The 21,759-nt window shown below is 49.0% G+C and overlaps 2 protein-coding genes and 1 long non-coding RNA gene across 11 annotated transcripts; 1 reads left to right on the top strand and 2 right to left on the bottom strand.

The window, feature by feature from the left end:
- Window positions 1-960: 960 nt before the first annotated feature.
- LOC118653963 (EBP cholestenol delta-isomerase) lies at window positions 961-6,534 on the bottom strand. 2 transcript variants are annotated; one of them, XM_036304990.1, is made up of 5 exons: window positions 6,378-6,534; window positions 5,102-5,464; window positions 2,532-2,568; window positions 2,273-2,403; window positions 961-1,454 (listed from the first exon to the last, which is right to left on the bottom strand). In XM_036304990.1, the coding sequence occupies exons 2-5, from the start codon at window positions 5,400-5,402 to the stop codon at window positions 1,231-1,233; spliced, it is 693 nt and encodes a 230-aa protein (XP_036160883.1). In that variant the 5' UTR covers window positions 5,403-5,464; window positions 6,378-6,534; the 3' UTR covers window positions 961-1,230. The 2 variants fall into 2 exon arrangements, with proteins under 2 accessions (XP_036160883.1, XP_036160884.1); XM_036304991.1 differs by having other exon boundaries at window positions 5,102-5,420.
- On the top strand, window positions 5,812-21,131 carry LOC118653964. Its single transcript, XR_004966934.1, has 5 exons — window positions 5,812-6,210; window positions 12,583-12,690; window positions 17,301-17,597; window positions 17,901-18,027; window positions 20,504-21,131. It is a non-coding gene; the product is annotated as an uncharacterized LOC118653964 (long non-coding RNA).
- Window positions 8,385-19,951, bottom strand: PORCN (porcupine O-acyltransferase). 8 transcript variants are annotated; one of them, XM_036304981.1, is made up of 15 exons: window positions 19,798-19,946; window positions 18,968-19,140; window positions 17,419-17,611; window positions 17,039-17,082; window positions 16,483-16,664; window positions 16,272-16,402; window positions 16,141-16,158; window positions 14,892-14,906; window positions 14,669-14,794; window positions 14,410-14,510; window positions 12,758-12,834; window positions 12,601-12,664; window positions 12,412-12,497; window positions 11,262-11,372; window positions 8,385-8,830 (listed from the first exon to the last, which is right to left on the bottom strand). In XM_036304981.1, the coding sequence occupies exons 2-15, from the start codon at window positions 19,101-19,103 to the stop codon at window positions 8,729-8,731; spliced, it is 1,386 nt and encodes a 461-aa protein (XP_036160874.1). In that variant the 5' UTR covers window positions 19,104-19,140; window positions 19,798-19,946; the 3' UTR covers window positions 8,385-8,728. The 8 variants fall into 8 exon arrangements, with proteins under 8 accessions (XP_036160874.1, XP_036160879.1, XP_036160880.1 ...); XM_036304988.1 differs by having other exon boundaries at window positions 8,694-8,830; window positions 12,601-12,656; window positions 19,798-19,948; XM_036304986.1 differs by lacking the exon at window positions 11,262-11,372 and having other exon boundaries at window positions 12,601-12,656; window positions 19,798-19,949.
- Window positions 21,132-21,759: the final 628 nt, after the last annotated feature.

Raw genomic sequence — 21,759 nt, 5'->3', positions numbered from 1 at the left:
GGAAGGGAGAGGGAGAGATAGAAACATCAGTGATGAGAGAGAATCATTGATTGGCTTCCTCCTGCACACCCCACACTGGGGATCGAGCCTGCAACCCAGGCATATGCCCTTGGCCAGAATCAAACCCGGGACTCTTCAGTCCGCAGGCCAGTGCTCTATCCACTGAGCCAAACCAACTAGGGAAGTTATGGGGATTTTAAAGAGTGGGTGATGGGGCATCTGTAGGGTGAGTGATGAAAGGCCGATAGGGTAAATGATAGGGGTCTGTGTAATACATGATGGGGGGGTCTATAGGGTGAGTCATGGGGTTGTTGGGTACATAATGGGAGGTCTTTTGGGGCAAGTGATAGGTCCATGGTTTGATAGAGGCCTGTGAGTGATAGAGGTCAGTCTATAGGGCAAATGAGAGGCTGTTGTTGGGAGGGTGATAAGTGTCTTAAGGGTTAATGATGGGGTATATAGGGTAAGTGATGGGAGGGTCTGTGGGGGTAAGTTTTGTGGGGGTCACGGGTAAATGATGGGGATCTTTAGAGCAGTGATGGGTGAGTCTGTGGGGTCAGTGATGGGGTTTTTGGAGTACCTGGGGAGTCTGTGAGTTGAATGATGGGGTATGTGTGGGGTGCTTAATAAGGAGACAAGAGGCTGAGTAAATTGAAAAACTTGAAGATTTGGAAAATTCTCAGCTTGTCCCTATTGCAAAAAATGAGCAAGTGTGTTCTGGAGAGAACACCAAGGATGTGGATAGAAGATCACTCCTTAAAAGAGATTGCAGGTGTGTGACTCATGAATCTAAACAGCCATCAGGGGACTTTCTGGAGTTAGTGATGGGGGTTTGTGAAGTCTAAATGATTGAAGGTCTATGTGATGGGGATTGGAATCTATGGCTGAGATAATGGTGGTCTGTGAAATGAGTGAGTGACAGAGGTGTCTTTAGGGTCAGTAATTAAAGATCTTTCAATGTTAGAGTCAAGACCTTTTATTTCCTTGTTTTAAAAATTACCACCACTGCGGACCTTGTAGGTTCTCTTGGACTTTTGTCCCAACAGCTCCTTGCAATAGCTCCACACAGCTCCTTTCTTCCCCATTGCTGGCCCTTTTGGTGCCCACCCATCAGCCTGAGTTTGACGATCAATTCACTTTGTCCTTTCAACCTGTGGGAGCAAGGAACAGACTCTTCTGGCAGATGGAGAGTTCGTCATCAGCCCGTGTTAAAGCCCAGTCCGTCACTCATTATTTATGCTTGCTCTTGATTTTTGTGACTTTGGCATCCAGCAGGCTCTGGGCGTGGGTGATCTGCTTCACAGAATCGAGCACAAGGATTCCAGGCACCACCAACCACACGGCATTCAGGAAGACAAAGTAAAACCAGAAGTAGAGCGGGTGGCCCAGCTCCCCGTGCTTGAATCCATCACGGTACTCTGTCAGGAAGTAGAGCACATCCCCGTATATCTGACCTGTGGGAGGTGGAAGAGAAATGTGAGGAGGAGGAGCTATTCCAAGGCATTTTTCAAGTCATCGTTTGAGGTCTCAGTCCTTAGAATTCCCAAATTCAGAGGTAAAAATTCTGAAATCATATAGCTAAAAAGTTAAAAAATCAGAAAAGTGAGAATTCCAGAAATTGGAAGCTGAGAATTTCAGAACCCAGGAGAGCTCATATCTCCAGAATTTAAGGAAGCTCAAAATCCTTTCATTCAAGACAGCTGAGGATTCCAGGACTAAAGATAACCCAGATTTCTAGAACTAAAGAAAGCTAACAATGTAAGAACACTGAACCTTAGATGAAAGAGGCTGGAAATCCCAAGCCTAGAGGACCCAAGGACTTCCTGCCAGCATGGGCCACCTCATGTAACCTTCACAGGAGACTGTTATTTAAAAAAATATTTAAAAAATATATTTTTATTGATTTCAGAGATGAAGGGAGAGGGAGAGAGAGACAGAAACATCAATGATGAGAGAGAATCATTGATCGGCTGCCTCCTGCACGACCCACACTAGCGGTCGAGCCGACAACCCGGGTATGTGCCCTGACCAGGAATCAAACCATGACCTCCTTCCCAGAAGACTTTGTGATGGAGGAGGAAGAGAAATGAACACTTCCCACTTGAGAACACAGGCTGAGAGGGGCATAGCTGTTCTAGAACTTCAGGGAATTTATCATTCAATCTGACTCAGCCCTGGGTGGGCACAATTGAGAGATCCTACCCACATGGATGCCCCCATATCTGCGCATCCCTGATAATCCCTCCAGCATCAGCATGGGCCCTCTTCTCACCCACAGAGACCACGAGCTGTAGGACAAAGCGGACAGGATGCTGGCGGAGAAAGGCAACCACCACCCAAATGCTGAGTGGTCCCCACAGGAAAGCCGTGACAGTCTCCATGCATATTGTGAAGTTGTCATTCCTGCAAGAGAAAGGATGAGGCGATACCGGCATCACTGTGCTCTAAGTTCAGGGAACCCCATTTGTGCTCCCTGACTCACCACCACCCCAAACCAATTCATGTCTCCCTTGACAGAGGCAAACACTTACAGGATGTAACGGCTGTCTCCCTTGGCGTACTCTTTCCCTGAAGAAGACAAGAGACATACATGAATAAAGGCAGGAAAAGAAACTCACACTTGTGAGAGCTGAGGGCCCATGTAATAAGGCAGGCTTCATAACCTCTCCATGCCTCTAACTCCTCATCCGCAATGAGGTGGCTGTTTGGATTTTAGAGTTAATATATGTATGCAAGATATGTGCGCAAACCTGACATAGGACAGTAAGTGCTGCTGTGACTGTCTGGCTTTCAATAAATATCTGTAGAATAATGGAGGCAGGTATAGATGATGAACTGAATGACGTAGCCAATGAGAGAGAGAGAGAAAGGGAAGGAGGGAGGGAGGGAAAGAGGAAAGGACTGAGAGAGAAAGTGAACATGAATGAAAAACGTGAGCAGAGAATCAATAAGAAAAAGGCAGATCACATGACATAAAAACAGGCAGGAGACCGGAGTAGGTTCTTCACTAAAGAGGATTTCCAAATGGTCAATACACAAATGAAAGGTGCTCAAACTTTCATTAATTGTTAAGTAAAAGCAAATTAAAACCCCACAATGAGATAGCACTCACATAGAACCGTGATCAGCAAACCACGGCTCGTGAGCCACATGCGGCTCTTTGGCCCCTTGAGTGTGGCTCTTCCACAAAATACCACGTGCGGGCGCGCACATACCGTGCGACTGAAACTTCGTGGCCCATGCACAGGAGTCGGTATTTTGTGGAAGAGCCACACTCAAGGGGCCAAAGAGCCGCATGTGGCTCGCGAGCCGCAGTTTGCCGACCACTGCACTAGAAGGTCTACAATTTAAGAAACACCTGACCATGCCCTGGCCGGGTTGGCTGGGTGGATAGAGCGTCGGCCTGCGGACTGAAGGGTCCTAGGTTTGATTCCGGTCAGGGGCATGTACCTGGGTTGCGGGCACATCCCCAGTGGGGGGTGTGCAGGAGGCGGCTGATCGATGTTTCTCTCTCATCGATGTTTCTAACTCTCTATCCCTCTCCCTTCTTCTCTGTAAAAAATATACTGCTGGTGGGAATATAAAATGATGCATCCATTTTTGAAAACAGCTTGGCAGTTTTTCATAAAGTTAACCACACATCTACCATACAACCCAGCCACTCCTCCATAGTTACCCGAGAGAAATGAAAGCAGAGCCCCACACAAAGATTCTTATAACAATGTTCATAGCAGTTTTATTCATGAGACCAAAAGGAGTATTACTTATAACAGCAAAATACTGGGGGAAATGCTCATTAATACTAGACAAGTCAAGCCTGGCCAGCGTGGCTCAGTGGTTGAGCATGGACCTATGAACCAGTAGGTCACAGTTCGATTCCTGGTCAGGGTAGATGCCTGGGTTGCCAGCTCCATCCCCAGTGCGGGTGTGCAGGAGGTAGCCCATCAATTATCTCTCATCACTGATGTTTCTGTCTCTCTCTCCCTTCCTATCTGAAATCAATAAAAATATATTTAAAAAAATACTAGATAAGTCAAATAATTCTGTAACATTTAAGCTTTGAAAGCTCTTTAAGAGCTGATGAGGAGTGACCTGATTAAAAGAAGCGAAGTTCAGAAGTGTATATAGCATGTTACCATTTGTTTATATAAAAGGGAAAAATAAAAATGATGATGATAATAAACATTTATATAGCATCTGTTGTCTGCCAAATAATAATAGTAATAAACAGTTACATGGCATCTACTGCTTGCCAAATATTGTTCTGAATGCCTTACATATATTTGGGGATTACTATTATATCTCTTTTACAATTGAGCAAACTGTGACTTCTGTGTATAATTTATGTGTAAATAAACCCTGGAAGAAAACAAGCAATTATTAACAGTGGTTAATAATTGAGGAAACTTGGTGGACAGAAGGTAGATTTTCAGTGCATGCTTCTTTTTATCATTTGTTAAACCTCACCTGAAGATATATTTTCCATTGCTTTTCAGAGGGAATGGGAGGGAGGGAAGAAGATGGGAGAGAGAAACATCAATGTGATAGAGACTTATCAATTGGTTGCCTCCTGCACACACCTTGACCAGGGTGGGGTATTGAACCTGCAAACCAGGTTTGTGCCCTTGACCTGGAACTGAACCCTCAACCCTTTGATGCACGGGCTGATGCTCTAACCACTGAATCGTGCTGGTCAGGGCACACTGCATACCTCTTTATTTTATCTTTTTATTTATTTATTTTATATATTTTTGATTTCAGAGAGGAAGGGAGAGATAGAAATATTAATGATGAGAGAGAATCCTTGATCTGCTGCCTCCTGCACGCCTCACAGTGGGAATTGAGCCCACAACCCAGGCACATGCCCTGACCGGGAATCAAACTGTGACCTCCTGGTTCATAGCTCAACACTCAACCACTGTGCCACGCTGGCCAGGCTGCATACCTCTTTAAATGTTTTTTTTTTTTTTTGATTCATGTGAATATATATGCAACAAACAGTTAAATAAAATTTTGAAATAAATTAATAGAAGAAAAGCTGTTAGCCAATCCCTGCCCAAAAAATTCCCTCCCACAGCATATGAAAGAACTCAGGACTCACAGAGTTGGGACAAGAAGGCTTGGTCTCCAAGAAGTTCCTTGCTGTAGAGGCTGAACCAGCCCTCAATCACCAAGTGAATGAACGCACACATTGCAAACCAGCACAGTGACAGTCGTCGCCAGGTTCCCAGGGGGACGATGGCAGCAGGTCCTGACAACAGCCATGTGATCCCAAGTATGACCCCAGTGACGGAGAAGAGGCCAGCTATTATATGCCAGGCAGGGTAGTCATTAGGCACAAAGTTGTCCAGTCTCAGGTGCCGAGGCCAGTATGGGTGCAAGGGGTTAGCATTGGTGGCCATGTCTTTGTAGGCTGATGGCTGTGTGTGGATAAGTAGAAAGAAGAAAAAAGGAAGAGAAAAACCTGAACAAATAGAAAGCACAGAATGAGATGAAAAAAATCAAATCCAAACGGTTTATTATCACAAAAAATGCAAATGGACTAAATTGACCAGGTACTAGACTTATGAAACTGGATTAAAACCGAAACTAATCATATGCTGCTTTAAGGTCACACAAAGAATGAAAACTTGTTCCAGCCCCTGGGACCCATATGTGGTAAACACAGTAATCAGACCAGCTCCCTGCCCTGAGGGTCAGAGTCAGCTGGGGAAGACAGGAATCAGGACAGGTCCCTGCTCTCATTGGTCACAGTCCGGTGGGCAGACAGAAGAATCTGACTAGGTCATAGCCCTCATTGGTCCCGCCCTGGGAAGGTTAGACACAGGAATCAAGCTTGGTCCGTGCCCTCAGGGGTCACAGGCTGCTGGGGGAGAAACAAACAGGTTGGGTCCCATTGCTGGAGTCAGTGTCTTGCATCATTCAGCGGAGAGCTGGTCCCTCTCTGTAGTCCTGGAAACTGCAGGACGGAAGAGAGAAGACTAACGAGAACGCCAACCCTCGGGTTCAGCGTGCGGAAAGCCAAACGCTTCCCGCAATAGCGTACACGGCCGGCAACCTGCGAGAAATAGGCAAGTGGAAGGCACAGGTCTCCGCGGCGCTTAGAGAGGAAAGGAGGGTTAAATGCAGAGACCACCAATCAGAACTAGAACCCTCTAGTCCAGCTGCCCAATGAGAAAGAGGATCTTCTGTAGCCCGGACGACCACGCGGTACGAGGGGGGCCTCGCGCAGGCGCGTGAGGGTGGGTGGCGTGGTGGCGGGTTGGAGGGGGGGGAAAAGGGGTCTCGCGCAGGCGCGCCTGTGGCCGGCCGTTTTGTAGCGGAGAGCGACGGGATGGAATGGCAGGAGGGGCGGGGGGGGGGGGGGCGGCACTCACCCAGCGGCGCTGTCGCAGCGACCTGTCCAGCAAGGTTCCGGTTCTGCTGAGCTGGCCTGCGGGCTCCGTGACAACCTAGTTCAGACCCATTGCCTCCCAGGTTCCTAGTCTTATGGAGTTGGCCAATGGAAGGGCTGGGAGGCGGCCAGTGTCACTCTCAACCAATCAGAGCTCTCCTTGCGCCACCGGTCCCGCCCTCAGGCGTGGTGCCATTTTCCTTGTTGGTTGAGCCAGTTCGGAGGTGGGTGAAAGCAGGGAGTGCCGCGGTTGGTGGGCGTTTTCGGACGAAACCAACTTGCAAACAGTCTTGGCTTCAGTTTCCCTATCCTCTTATCAGTCAATCGTCTGCTGTTGAATCAGCATTGCATTGCGTCCTCTCTTCTTTGCCCTCGTTTTGTAATCAGACCAATTAATCCGTTGCCAGACACAACCTGCATTCTTTTTAAAAAATAGGTTTTTATTGAGTTTTAGAGAGAGAGGGAGGGAGAGGGTTAGAGAGAAACGTCATCCATTGGCTGCCTCCTGCACGCCCCCTACTGGGGATTGAGCTGCAACCCGGGCATGTGCCCTTGATCAGAATCGAATCAGGAACCCTTCAGTCCGCAGGCTGACGCTCTATCCACTGAGATAAACTGGCTAAGGCCAAAAACCTTCATTCTTATTGCCCGAATGCACAAGGAAACAATACTAAGATGCCATCCTGTAAAATACACCTCTATCCTCTACCTCAGTGCTCAGGACTCCTTAGCAGTCATCCTTACCTCTCCCGACTTCAGGTCAGAAAAACCAATCAAAACTCCTTGAGAGCCAGTTGGCATGGAGATATTCAGTCTCCCTGTGCCATCTCTGAAGAACAAAATTGAACTCCACAATTCTAGCCAGTGAGCACCCAGACTGCACAGTCAGAATCTAGACCCATCCCAAACCTCCTGTCCAATTACAACTCATAAACCTTAGTCCAGTGGTTCTCAACCTTCTGGCCCGTTAAATACAGTTCCTCATGTTGTGACCCAACCATAAAATTATTTTTGTTGCTACTTCATAACTGTAATGTTGCTACTGTTATGAATCGTCATGTAAATATCTGATATGCAGGATGGTCTTAGGCGACCCCTGTGAAAGGGTCGTTCAACCACCAAAGGGGTCACGACCCACAGGTTGAGAACTGCTGCCTTAGTCGTAAGCATCAACTCTGTGTGTGTGTGTGTGTATATATATATATATATATATATATATATATATATATATATATATATTAGAGGCCCGGTGCATGGATTTGTGTACTGATGGGGTCCCTCAGCCTGGCCTGCGGGGACTGGGCCAAAACCAGATCTCTGACATCCCCTGAGGGGTCCCGGATTGCAAGAGGGCAGGAATCGGGCTCCCTCCTCTCTGGTTCCAGGTGTGTCATCTGAGAACTGCCGCTGCCAAGTGACCGCAGCTCGGCAGCTCCTGCATTGAGCATCTGTCCCCTGGTGGTCAGTGTGCATCATAGCTACTGGCCAGTAGGCTGGTTGGCCAGTCTCTTAGGCTTTTATATATAGAGAGAGATATATCAGAGAGAGGGAGAGTTAGAAACATCAATGATGAGACATAATCATTGATCAGCTGCCTCCTGCATGCCCCACACTGGGGATCAAGCTGCAACCCGGGCCTGTACCCTGACCTAGAATTGAACCGTGACCTCCTGGTTCATAGGTTGATGCTCAAGCACTGAGCCATGCTGGCCAGGCTGAACTGTGTCTTGCTCTTTTCTCTGTCCCAGTTAGAGCAACCAATCAGTTTTCCTGCTGATTGGTATCAGGCCTCCCCCCACACAACTAATTTGTCCCAGTCCTACTTATATCAGGCAGTGCCATCTTCTATCTCATCATCCAATCATGAACAATGAACTAATCACAAACTGCTCCCTCTTCATGGTTTCCAGCTTCCAAACCTTTATCCATGCTGTACCCCCTTCCTCACTCACTTCTATTCCCCACTAAGCAGTGAAGAAAGAGTCTTTTGTATATTTCCTACTTTTATTTGACAATAACAAACTGTATATAAAAAGGGAGTGGGAAGGCGGGAAGTTCTGTGCATCTCCCCCTCTCTGCTTCCCTAAGCATCCCCCATCCCTTGGCCCCAGCAGGGACCACCCCCTTCCCGCCTTGTGGTGGGGTGGGGATCAGCAGGCATGAAAATGGTGTGTGTGTGTGTGTGTGTGTGTGTGTGTGTGTGTGTAAGGGTGTTAGGGGGACTATGATGGAGCGGGGTCAAGAATTAGAGGGCCATCCCTCATCCTCCATCAGAGCTGGCACCCTGAGGAGGGGTTGAGTCTTGAGGGAAGTTGGAGGGTCCACAGATGTGCCTCAGCCTATGAGACGGTAGAAGATCCAGCATCCAAAAGTGACCCAGTGACTGGCCCAGCTGAGCTCTGACCACTTGTGGACAGTGTATGCCATGCCATAACCCTGTGGGAGAGAAAGAGGTGATGGTCCCACTCAGCAAGAACAAAGAAGGTCTTAGGACAGTGACGGCGAACCTTTTGAGCTCGGCGTGTCAGCATTTTGAAAAACCCTAACTTAACTCTGGTGCCGTGTCACATATAGAAATTTTTCGATATTTGCAACCATAGTCAAACAAAGACTTATATTTTTGATATTTATTTTATATATTTAAATGCCATTTAACAAAGAATGAGTTCAACCAAAAAATGAGTTCACATGTCACCTCTGACACACGTGTCATAGGTTCGCCATCACTGTCTTAGGAAAACCCATCCTTTGCTCAAGGCCATTTCTGTGACTCCATGGTGACCTTAGCTGAGGCCCCAGAGAAAAAACTGGGTGATATTAAAGATAAACAGGTTTAGTTTTATTTCCTTTGTGTTTTCTTCTTCAACCCCACTGTCTGACTTGTACTCTGCATATAAAACGTAAGATTTAGATTTTTTCTTTCATGTTTTCTTTAGAAATCATTTTAAAGGCAGGACAAGATAACCCCACTCTCTCTGATCTGTACTCTCCTTTGTATGTAAAGAGCTCCTAGAAATCAATATTTTAAAAAGACAAAAATTGGCAAAGGAGGTGAGTAGACCATTCTCAGTAAAGGAAAAAACCAAACAGCTCTTAAATTTATGGCCTACATCATAATCTTCCTCCTCTCAAACTGGCAAAAACATCCAGAAAGTCTGAGAGGCACTCTGTTGCTTCACACACTGCTGGTGGGAGAGCAAAAAGGTAACTTCTCCATTTCAACTACCAAAAATCGATCTTACAGTTCTGTCTGCACCTGTGTGAATCTACATGGGTATGAGGATATTACTTGCTGCAATGTCATTTGCAATAGGAAAGGACTGGAAATCACCTGGGTGTCCACTGATAAGGGACAAACTACCCTGTGTCATAGCCTTACAGTGGAAAAAAAATGAGTGAGGACACTATGTACTGATGTGGAAGATTTCCAAGGATTATTATATAGAAAAGCAACATGTAGCGCACACTGTCATCCATGAGTTACCTTTAGGGTAAAAACCAGGGGAGGGAATCAAAAGATGTTTTTATATTTGCTTATTATGCTTACATTTTGGAAAGATATTCTAATAAAATGAAGGAAAGTGGTTACCTGTAAGAGGGCAGTGAGTAGACCGTAGGAGCAAGACTTTCCCCTGAATATCTTGAATACAGTTTGGTTTTTTAACTTTGTGATATACACTAACTATTTTTAAATGTTTTGATTAAAACAAGATAAAAACTTTATTTAAAAAGAAGCAAAACCCTGCCCTGGCTGGTTGCTCAGTGGTTAGAGCATTGGTCCACACACCAAAGGGTCTCGGGTTTGATTCCTGGTCAAGGGCACATACCTGAGTTGCAGGTTCACTCCCCACCCCGTGATCCGGGTGTGTGTGGTAGGCAGCTTGTTGATGTGTCTCTCTCACATCAATGTTTCTCTCTCTTTCTCTCTCTCTCTCTCTCTCTCTCCCTCCCCCCTCTCCCTCCCTCCCTTCTACTCTCTTTGAAAAGCAACAACAAAAAGGAACCCCCAAAATAAAAAGAAGCAAAACCCAGATTTGCACACTCAACCTGATTAAAAATTAAAAGCTGTTTTTAATGATGAAAATAATATAAAGTTTTATTTTTAATTAAAAACAAAAATTTAAAAGAGAAGCAAAACCTGGATCCTGCAAGAGCTATGTGAAAAAACATTATTTTAGAAATTGTTTTTAATTTAAAAAGGAGTAAAATCTGGAATGTGCATACTCCACATGAATAAAAATAGCCTATCCATTTTAATATACATTTAAAAGTAGAATCTAGAGCAGGGGTCCTCAAACTACGGCCCGCGGGCCACATGCAAATACAAATATTGTATTTGTTCCCGTTTTGTTTTTTTACTTCAAAATAAGATATGTGCAGTGTGCATAGGAATTTGTTCATAATTTTTTTTTAAACTATAGTCCGGCCCTCCAACGGTCTGAGGGACAGTGAACTGGCCCCCTGTTTAAAAAGTTTGAGGACCCCTGATCTAGAGTTTGCATAATCAACTTGAGTGAAGATTTTTTTTTAAAAATTAAATAAGAATAAACCTTGCAGGTTCTACCTAAACAAAAATATGATGAGATGACTAATTGAAAAAAAAAGTAAAACCTGGATTTTGCATTCCATCTCCATAAAATAAGTAAAATAAATATATTTTGCAAACTTCACCCAAATAAAAGACGCAGCAGTGCCAATCAACCAGAGGGACAACGGGAAGGAAGGACCGAGGAGCACTGGCTGCACAAGCTAGAGACACACCACACAAGGTCCTCATGTCTCAGCCTCCCCGCCCCCCTTTGTCTTCATGGTTCCCATGAGCAGGTGGCACATCCCTGGGTACCCCCAGCCCAGGGCCCCACCTCACCTGCTCCTCTGTGGTATCATCCACATCGACATCAAACAGGGAGCCCAGGTAGGCCAGGTGGAAGATGGCCAGGGCCCCAAAGAGCAGGTTTAAGGCTCGTACCCCCAGGCCCTGTGGGGGACAGATGGATTTGCTTGGCAGCTGGACCTACTCACTGTCCCTCAGTCCCACCTGGGCAGGGGAGCCCAGGGAGATGCACAAAGTGCAGTGGGTTCCAGGAATGAGGATGTCCGTGGCACCCCCGGGTAGGAAAGAGATGGTTCAGATCCTCTTATGGGAGCTCAAAAGGTATCCAGGGCTCAGGGTACTGTTTGCATTGAGGGTGTCCAAGTTGGGGGAGATGCGAGTATTCAGGCAAAGGAGGCAGAATGGTGGAGCTCCGACTCGGGGATTTATGGTAAGAAACATCAGTTGTCTGATAGGAGACAAATCTGAGGTTGCCCATACTTCTTATTGCAAGCAGAAGGAAAAAACAAAAAAAAACACACCAAAAATCAAAAGCAAATTCCTAGCATGTCCTACGGGACCCATCATTCTCCCCCTTGCTCGCTTTGCTCAAGCCACACTGGCCTCCTCGCTGTTCCTCAAATATTCCAGGCCCTCTCCCGTCTTGGGGCCTGTACACTGGTTCTTCCCTTTGCCTGGAATGCTTCTGTCCCTCACCTCCCTCAGCTAAGGAACTCAAAAGGCACCTCCCTATTTAAAATGGAATCCATTCACCCCCTGATAATTCCCTTCTCCTTTCCCTTGTGTATTTCCTCCTTGGCACTAATCACCGTCTAACAAACTATTATACTTTACTGACTTATTTTTTACTTACTGACTCCCCTGTTAAAATGTTTGTCCCAGAGGGCTGGAACTTTATAGTCTGTTGTTCACCACTGTGTCTCCAGCATCTAAAACAGTGCCTGGTACCAGCAGGTGTTCAATAAATGTTCACTGGGGACATGAATGCCTGGTGTGCATACAGCAGGTGTTTGATAAATGTTTGTTAGAGAGACGCATGGCAGTGAACAGAGGTGAGGTTCTGGGATGGCTCAGGCTCCAGAACAGGAAGCTGGGGACCCTGAGACACATATAAGATGGAGACAGAAGCAACATTTTTGAGGGGCGGGTGTTGGGCTTGAGGTTGCCCAGGCTGAACCCTCACCAAGCGATGCTGGTGTGAACAGTCTGGTGGGCACCGTTTCGACAAGACGCAGGCACTGAGGATCCGAGCCAGGCGCTTCCGGAGGACTGGGGTAGATGTGGGGAGAGAAGGGGGTCAGGTTAGCCTTAGGCTGGTTCTAGCCCCCTACCAACCTTCCATCCTGTCTCCTAGGCTGGGCTCTAAACTCACCGTGTTCCACGTAAGTGATAAATGCCAGAGACAGCAGCACCGCAGCCAGATGGAAGCTGAAGCCCTGGTGGGGCCCCAGGGGGCAATGAGGTGAGTGAAGAGGAGGCCCTGCCACCCCCGCCCCGCTCCCACCCTGATCCCCCTTCACCCTGCTCACGTGCAGGAGGGCGCTGGCTGCATAGGTGACCAGCACGGCTGAGAAGGTGCCCAGGCGGAGAGCGTTCTTGAAAACATCTGCAAGAGGGAGATGCAGGTCGAGTCTCCCAAGATTCCCTCCTGCCCTGGGGGACCATTGGGCGGGGTGAGGATACACACAATGTGTTGGAAGCCCCAGGATAAAGTCTTTAAAATATATATATATTATTGATTTTTTTTTTTTACAGAGAGGAAGGGAGAGGGATAGAGAGTTAGAAACATCGATGAGAGAGAAACATCGATCAGCTGCATCCTGCACACCCCCTACTGGGGATGTGCCCGCAACCCAGGTACATGCCCTTGACCATAAACGAACCTGGGACCCTTCAGTCCGCAGGCCGACGGTCTATCCACTGAGCCAAACTGGTCAGGGCAGGATAAAGTCTTTGGAATGGTCTCATACTTCCTCTGTCCAAAACTTAGCTCCTGAACTTTCCTCCCAATCTATTTCTCCCGCAGTCTCTCCAAGTTCAGCCAATGTCAATCAACTCCACCGTTCCAGTTCCTCAGGGCAAAAACCTGAGAATCACCCTGAATCTGCCCTCCCCCTCACTCCCACAACCAAACTCAGCAAATCCTGTCAGTTTCACCATCAGAATTTACCCGGAATCTGACCTCTCCTCGCCATGTCCACTGCCTCCACCACCTGCACTACTGCAGGGGCCTCCTCACTGCTTCCACCTGGCTCCCTCCCCATCTGTCCTCACAGCAGCCAGAGGGTCCTGTTACAACCTGTCAGCCCAAAGCCCTCCTCTGCTCAGACCCCTGTTGTGGCTTCAGCTCTCTCAGAGAAAAGGCCAAAGTCCTTTCTGTGGCCAGTGAGGACCCACAGGACCAGGCCCGTCACCTCTCCAACCTCACCTCCTGCTACTGGCCTTCTCGCTCTCTTTCCTTCTGCTGAACCAGTCTCCTCAAACATGCCAGGCACATTCCTGTCTCAGGACCTTTGCACTGGCTGTTCTTTCCTTCTGTTACACTCCTCCCCCACATATTTACAATGCTTTCTCTCTCACCTTATTTAGATCTCGGCTCAAATGTCACCTCCTCCGTGGGACTTATTCTGTTAATTTATTTAAAATTGCGACATCCCACCCACACTGCCAACACTCCAGATCATCCTTTCCTGCTTTATTATTATTATTTTTCACCATAGCACTCATCACCATCTGAACTCTTGTGTATTTTTCTCTCTTTTAAAATAATATTTTTATTGATTTGAGAGAGGAAGGGAGAGGGAGACAGAGATAGAAACACCAATGATGAGAGAGAAGCATTGGTCGGCTGCCTCCTGCACACCCGCTACTGGGGATCAAGTCTGCATGCAGCCCGGGCATGTGTCCTGACCGACCTGGAATTGAACTGTGACCTCCTGGTTCATAGGTCGTCGCTCAACCACTGATCAACACCGGCTGGGCTATTTTTTTCTCTTATAATGTGCTCCCCCCACAGAAATTCCAGCTCCACAAGGGCAGGGATTTGGGGCTGTTGTCATTTTTGGTCCCTGCAGTACCTTCAGCCTAGCATACAATAGGTTCTCAGTGAATGTTCTATGACTATGTAAAAGGGCCTAGGGTGAGGACTCCCCACTCTTGGATGGGTGACTTGATGACTCACAGTTATTTAGCCAATAAGACATGGGCAGGTTCCAGCTTGTGACAACTTCCACCATGGACCGAGGCAGCTCCACGTTCAGTGGCTTGGACACTGTCAGGTCCCTGTGGGCAAAAGGTATACAAATTCATCTGGGATCTCAACTCATCTGACTGCCACACTTTCGTCTTGGCTGTTTCCTCCCACGGGAGCACCCACTTCCTCCCTGAAGCTCCTCTAGGCAACAGCCTGAGGGAGAGGATGGTCCCCCAGCCCTTCCCACCATTTCAGGTGATCCTTCTCCTCGGTGAAGCCAGCTCCTGCCAACGTGGTCGTGGCCTCAGATAGGAAGCCCACAAAATAGTTGCTGAAGTGGAAGGAGACAGCACTCTCATAGGCTCGCAGCCACCTGGGGGGAAAGGAGAAGGGGGAGAGGCATCATGCCCAGGGGCCGGCATGACATCCCGCCATGTGCCATCATCCCCAGCCCCACTCTGTAGACTCACCTTACCATGGTGCCCCTAAGGCCCCCAGGGGTCAGGAAGGCAGCAGAGAAGAAAGGAAAGAGAGTCAGAGGCCCAGGAGGCTGGCCTGAGTTGGTCTTAGACAAGACAGAAACATAGTGGCAAAAACATAGGTGCAGTGTGATAGCCACAGACATGCATACACTGTCAGTTTCATGGGGCTCAGATGAGTGTGTGAGCTGCTCCACAGTATGATATAGTCCCGCAGTCTCACATGGCCAGACATCCAGACCCAGCCTCTATCAGAGGCCCGTCCTAACAGCCCTACACCGTGACACAGCCACGTGGCCAGACACAAATAGTATCAGACTCCCAGCCTTGCAGCTCTCTAACCTGACTCAGTGACCATAAGACATACAAAAGTCCTGTAGTTAGGCACAGAGATCATCAAGCTCCCTGCTTTGCACACATACGCAAGTCTACCCCCAACAGTCATCCTGTCAGTCATACAATAGACACAGGCAGAGTCCTGCATTGGAAAAGGCTGGTTCTGGAATCAGGCCTGGGATTGACGCCTGGCTGCTTAACTGGGTGACACTGGGCAAGTCACTCCACCTTCCAGAGCCTCGTTCAGCATTAGACACAATCAGCTGCCAGTGAGTAGGGGGAAGGAAGGGGCCATACAATCAAAGAGCTGGATTATACCAATTCTAGTTATACCAGAGGCAGATGGTCAGTCGGTCACAACCCCTCAGCTAGACAATACCATGCAGCCAGAGAAGGCAGACCCACAGGCAGGCCCATCAGAGAGGCACATAACATGCTACAGTCAGACCCATTCCCAGCCAGAGTTACAGACAAGCCAGACTTACCCAACGACAGCCACACACCCCGTCATTGACAATGGCACAGCCAGAACTCCAGTCCCACATCGGGAGTCAGCGGCTGAGAGACAAACAACCCATACACACGCCTAGCCAGAGTCTCAGACAGGTCAGCATCACCAGCCAACCCATACTTGTCACTCCCTGTTACAGTCATGTAATTGGCTTCTAAAGGTGAAACAGCGGAACAGATGGACATTCATACATAGTATGTGTCAGGGTGTCAGTCATACATGGAGTTACAGAGCCAATCTTGGCCAAACAACAGCCACAGACAGACATTCAATCTCGTTCCAGTCGTGGGGTAGATGGTCAGATAGTCTCAGACTTAACAGAACCAAGAGGTCACAGACTATGCCCCCACCCCCCAGTTAGCCCACTCGCCCTCAGCACCTGCCCTCATTTACCTGGCTTTGCGTTTCTTGCTGTAGTAACAGAAGATAGACAGAAGCATTAAGAGACAGGCTCAGAGCTGGGGAGACCCCAGGTCCCTACCCAACCCCCTCTGCAGGGCAGAGGCCTCGAAGGCCGTGCTCACTTTCGAAGGAGGCGGTCACCATCAAGGGGGATGAAGTACGGGAAGAGGTAAGGGCCCACACAGGTGGACAGCACAAGGCACAGCAGGGCCAGCGCCAGGCTCCGGGTCACCTTCTGCAGCCATCGGCGGCTCTGTGGGGATCAAGGCTCCATGAAGACTGCCCTGTGGGGGCTCCCACAGTCCCTGCCCACCTGTCCACCCAGGACCTCACCAGAGGGCGACCTTGGACAGCCTGTAGGTAGCTTTGGAAGGATATCCAGGGCCCAAAGACGATGGTGCCCACGAAGTAGAGGTAGCCCATGAACTCCACGGGTGAGGGCACAGCACCCACCTCGCCCCGGTCCAGGTCGAAGCCCAGAGACACCGCCTTCATGGCCACAATCATCTGGGCCCCTATGTGTGGTGCCCATAATCAAGTGAATGGGCACAGAGCAGGTCAGCATGGGGGGAGGGGGAGCACCAGGTGAGGGGTGGTAGGAAAAGAGAAGTTCAAGAGTGGACAAGTGGGCACAGAGTCTATAGGCAGATGAGCAGGTAGGCCCAGGACTGGCAGATGCCCTTTTTCAAGAGTGAGGCATATACATGAGATGGGAAAGGAAGATGGGCGGGGGGAGGCATAGTAGAGGGAGACAGCTATAAAGGGCATCTGAGGCCTGCCTGTCCAGTGGGGAGGACAGATGAATGACAAAAGTGGGAAGGAAAGACAGGGTTGGGGAAGTTAGACGTAGAGTGGGGCAGGGGCAGGTGAGAGAGCCAGGGCTTCCTACCTCGCATCTTGTGCCACGTCACAGTGTCCACCATGTGCATCTCACTGAGGAAAAAAGGTGGTGGTCTTGGGCCCATGACTCCCATGGCCTCAGAGACCACAAAGGGAGGTGGGGATCAAGGTTCAGAGAGGCTTACACCCCTGTCCAGCACAACCTCATGGAGGAATAATTCTCTAGGACTCTCTCCTCCAGGGGGAGCTCAAGCCCAGCCTGTCCTGTACAGCCTTTAGAAATAACTAGTCTCCCACATTCCCTCCTCCAGGAACACCCTGTGCTCTTCCTGTCCTGCACAACCTCACGAGGAGTAGCCAGGGGACCCACCCACGGGGACCCACCCACCCTTCTGCCAACAGTGTGGGGACGAGGGCTCACACCCATACCCCATGAGCAGGTAGATCAGGATGGTGACGGAGAGGAAGACGCCTCGATGGGAGGAATGTCGGCAGAGGAACAGCACGAGGTAGCACAGGAGGCTGAGCAGCACAACCCAGACCATGTGCAGCTGGAAGAAGTGGTAGAGGCTGAAGAACCCTCCTGCCACGGTGCTTGCGTGCTTCAGGTAGGATGGCAACCCTTCAGGTGAGAGAGAGACAGAGAATAGGAAAGGGAGGTTGGGTGGGCTGGCAACAAGGGAGGGCAACCTGAGCAGAGGGCACAGCCTGGGCAAAGGCCTAGAGGTTGGAATGTGGTGGGATTGCAGGGGGCCCAAAGCAGGTGTTGGGGAGCTGGAGAGGTGGCAAGGTCTGGGTTTATTTATTTATTTTATTGATTGATTTGAGAGAAAGAGAGAGAGAGAAACATCGATGTGTTGTTCCACTTATTTATGCATTCATTGGTTGATTCTTGTATGTGCCCTGACTAGGAATTGAAATGCAACCTTGGGATATCGGGATGATGTTCTAACCAACTGCGCCACCCAACCAGGGCCAAATCCTGGGTTTAAAGAAAAGAAACATCTATAAAGGACATTTGGGAACCCTGGGAGAAATGTGAGTATCAACTTATATTGGGTAATATTATTGCATCCAGATTAGATTTCTTGAGGGGTGATGGTTGTGGCTGTGGTTGTTGGAGGAGGATGTCCTTGTTCTTGGGGGGGACAGACTGATGCATTTGGGGTGAAGTGTCAGCAGGTTATTCAAATTATTTAGGAAGATAATAGATAGATAGATAGATAGATAGATAGATAGATAGATAGGACAGGCTAATGTGGGAAGATGCTGACCATTGGGAATCTGGTAATGCATATAATGGGTGTTCATTGTATTATTCTTTCAAGTTAACTTCAGTAACCGAAATATTTCAAAATGATAAACCTAAAAAAAATAAAACATCCATTTAAAATAAAAAGAAAATGTAGCACCTTTGAATTTCAGATTTCCAAAATTCTCAGCATCCTATAGGGACTCTGGGAGCTTAGAGTCTTAGCATTTGGATGTAGGCTTGCTGTGATTGTGGAAACATTCCAGAATCCCAGCATTCAGAAATCTCAGCATGCCCTGATTCTAGAAATCCAGATTGCCAGCATTTTGGAAGCCTAGAATGTGAGAATTTCAACTTGTCAGCTCCCCAAACCCTGTAGTGTGGTACTTTGGGATTCCTTAACCCTTTGACACCAGCATTGCAGAATCTTATAACGTTGGGATGTAGACATTCCAGGTTCCCAAAATCCAAGAATGTCAGCTTTCCAGAATCCTAGAACCCAGGAATACTGAAAGGCATGGTTTGGCATGGTATGGCATGGGGTGGCTGGGCATAGTAGGATGTCGTGTGGTAGCATGGTGCTTTGCCTGGTGGGAGGTGGTGGGCTGGACATATTGTCGCCTGGCTTGGCATGGCAAGATGCAGCAGGAGAAGGTACAGCTTGGTCTGGATGAATGTGGCAGCATGATATGGCCTGGCATGGCGCATAGTGTGGCAGGCACTTACCGAGCCTCCAGAAGAGGCGGCAGGCGAGGCAGATGGCAAGGAGCAGCCAGATCTGGTCAAGGCCCTGCTGGGCAGTAGGCAGGAGACAGCCCTGCAGCAGCTGCTGGAAAAATTCCTGGCGGCTGAAGGTGGCCATCGCAGCCCCTCACGGATGGATGGACAGATGGATAGACCTGTCAAAGTGGGGACACAGAGCAGGGATGTCCATGGGGCAGACCATGCTCAAGGCATAGGCTTGAGCACTCAGATTTCAGCTGGGGGCTGTCCAACCCATTTAGACACACAGAACTGGGGGGGCTGGGAGAGGGTGTGGGTGTCAGGTACATCAGATTGAGCCGCCAACTGTGCGTGTGGGAGCGTCCTGGGTGCACACACACAGCCCACGACCTGTGGTGAAGGAAGGACCTGTGTCTCTCCTATGCTGTGAGGAGTCGGGGTCCGATGGGGAATGAATGGTGTACATTCCAGGCCGGTATATCAAATGGGGACGCTCTCTGGTTTCCAAGGTAGAGTCACTCTGTGTGGAGGGCAGAGAGGGAGATCCTGTGACACTTGGGGGCCGTGTGCATCTCTCCTTGTACGGATGTGAGGAGTGTCCTGTATCCCCTGCGTGCCCCATCTCACCCCCACCCGGCCACTCCTGGCCACCAAGAAAGCCCTGCCCAGGCCCTGGGGCTTCAGGGAGGTGGTGGTGGTGGTTGGGGACAGAGCAGAAGGGGGAGTCTGAAAGGTGATGGAGAGGGGACCCAAGAACACGCGCTGCAGATCAGTGCGGGGAGGCCGTCTCAGGATGGGAGCGGAGGAGCCGCGCGCGCACTCCTGGGACCTACCTGGCAGGAAGGAAGCTGCGGTCCCGGGGACCGGGGACGCACTGCCGCCGCCACCGTCGCCGCCTCCTCCGGGCAGCCTCCCCCGCAGGCCGCAAGGCCGGGACCAGCTGCGGCTTGGAGAGCAGCGCGGCGAGCGGGCCCTTTAAATCCCGGGGAGGCCCGGCCGGCCAGCTCGGCCAATGAGAGGGCAGGAGCGGGGCGGGGCCGGCGAGGAGGTGGGAGGCGGGAGGGTCGAGGGAAGGAGGAGCGGGAGGTTGAGAGGAGCGGGGTGCTGCGGGACCTTTGCGCCCACACCTTTTGGGCCCTGAGTGTTGCAGCCCCTGATCGTTCTCGTCCGCAGGTGTCTGGCCGGCCAAGAACAAACTCCTCCATCGTCAGATTCCCAATCCTTGGGAGCCGAGATGGGAAAGATGGGGGAGGGAGGAGGGAAAGCCCCTCACCTTGACTGTTCGCCCACGCACGTTCTCTCGCACTGTGCTGCCTCGGTTCACACGTGGGAAAATGAACCGAGGTCTGTCCTACCCCATCCTTTGAGGGAACTAAAGGAATGTCCAATCCTCTCCACCCCCAGAGACGGACCAGAAACATTTCCAAGTATTGACTGTGTCACCGAGGAACACCAATTAGGCGCCTGTGCTGCCCCTAGGGACTCCTTGTGGGCACTTGGCTGGTCGTTGAGAACTGATTTGCTTGCTTCATTTCCCAGCCCGTACTTATTCACCTGGCACGGAGGGTGACCTCAGCAAGTAGCGCGTGAACCAGGAGGCGAGTTCGGAGCACCCGATCGATCCGGAGCCTTTATGAAGCTTTTACAGCGTCCCCAACAATGCTTCCTCTTGGGCTCTGTCTGCGCCAACACAGGATTTACGCGACACCTGCTGTCTGCCTCCCCTACCGTGCGGTGTCTGGGCACCCCACTCAGTCCCTAGGCTGATGAAGGGCCTATTTTTCCAAAGGAACATTTGCCGCGCAAGTACTGCGTGCTTAGCTGTGATGTGGCAGGGAGAAGGAAGCCCAGATGAAGCTGGACCCCCGCCGTCACCTGAGGAGCTAAGGAAAACAGGCTCTAATCAGATTAGTACTTGCCTCTATGGAGCTGGGCGAGTCATGCCCACTCACTGGGCTTTGGTGTCCCTTTCTCTTAAACAAAAGAATGGGATTAGCAGTTCTTTGCTTGGAAATACCGGTGGCAATTGAAGAGCAACGTGTGTCTCCCCTCTTTAAAATAAATGTTAACGTGAAGTTAAATGGAGTTTTAACTCATAAATTAATATTCATGTATTACAAACAAAAAAGTTGAATCCAGTAATTATGAATAAATTACATAGACCAGATTCACAAATGCTAAACCTCCTTCTCCTCCTCCTCCTCCTCCTCCTTCTCCTCCTCCTCCTCCTCCTCCTTCTCCTCCTCCTTCTTCTTCTATTTCTGTTCTTTTTGCTAATTCCTTTTCTTAACAGCAGAGTGCAGGCCATAAATTTTATAAATTAGACTTCATTCTTATTTTTTTTCTATTTTCAGACATACTCAAGTAGAGTCAACAATGACCCATAGCACATGCCAGAAATATTTCCTTTCATTGCAAGTCCTGGTATTTAAAACGGAAAGATCCTTACTATATGCCTCGCTGAGCTTCACAGACTTGATTGTTTCATTCTACTCTTTTGATGTGTGTGATAAAGAACTAGTATCTAGATTCTGGGATGTATAAAGCACATCTACAAATCAGTCAGAAGAGGCACAAACACTACACTGGAAAATGGACAGTGGATATGAATAGGTAATTCACAGCAGGAGTCCCCTGAAATGGCCAATATGTATAACCTCTGAAAAGATAACCCATTGCTTTTCGTTATCAGGGAAATGCGAAATTAAAACAATTAGATGCAGTTCACATCTACTAGGTGTGATGTTTCATACTTTTATCACTGGAGCTTAGTAGAGAGTGGCACTCAGTATTTT

Source organism: Myotis myotis, unplaced genomic scaffold (assembly GCF_014108235.1).
Source record: "Myotis myotis isolate mMyoMyo1 unplaced genomic scaffold, mMyoMyo1.p scaffold_m19_p_4, whole genome shotgun sequence".
NCBI classification, from domain to species: domain Eukaryota; kingdom Metazoa; phylum Chordata; class Mammalia; order Chiroptera; family Vespertilionidae; genus Myotis; species Myotis myotis.
Note: the sequence above shows the minus strand (reverse complement) of the source record. Positions and strands in the feature narration are given on the sequence as shown.

Excerpts from the sequence above, each read along its gene's own strand:
- LOC118653963 (XM_036304990.1), bottom strand. The coding sequence starts at position 5,402 with ATGGCCACCAATGCTAACCCCTTGCACCCATACTGGCCTCGGCACCTG. Across the intron at positions 2,569-5,101 it reads AGCCTTCTTGTCCCAACTCT|GGAAAGAGTACGCCAAGGGA; the intron begins GTGAGTCCTGAG and ends TGTCTTCTTCAG. Across the intron at positions 2,404-2,531 it reads GGAGACAGCCGTTACATCCT|GAATGACAACTTCACAATAT; the intron begins GTAAGTGTTTGC and ends TTTCTCTTGCAG.
- PORCN (XM_036304981.1), bottom strand. The coding sequence starts at position 19,103 with ATGGCCACCTTCAGCCGCCAGGAATTTTTCCAGCAGCTGCTGCAGGGC. Across the intron at positions 17,612-18,967 it reads CCGCCTCTTCTGGAGGCTCG|GGTTGCCATCCTACCTGAAG; the intron begins GTAAGTGCCTGC and ends TCTCACCTGAAG. Across the intron at positions 12,498-12,600 it reads TATCACTTACGTGGAACACG|TCCTCCGGAAGCGCCTGGCT; the intron begins GTGAGTTTAGAG and ends CATCTACCCCAG.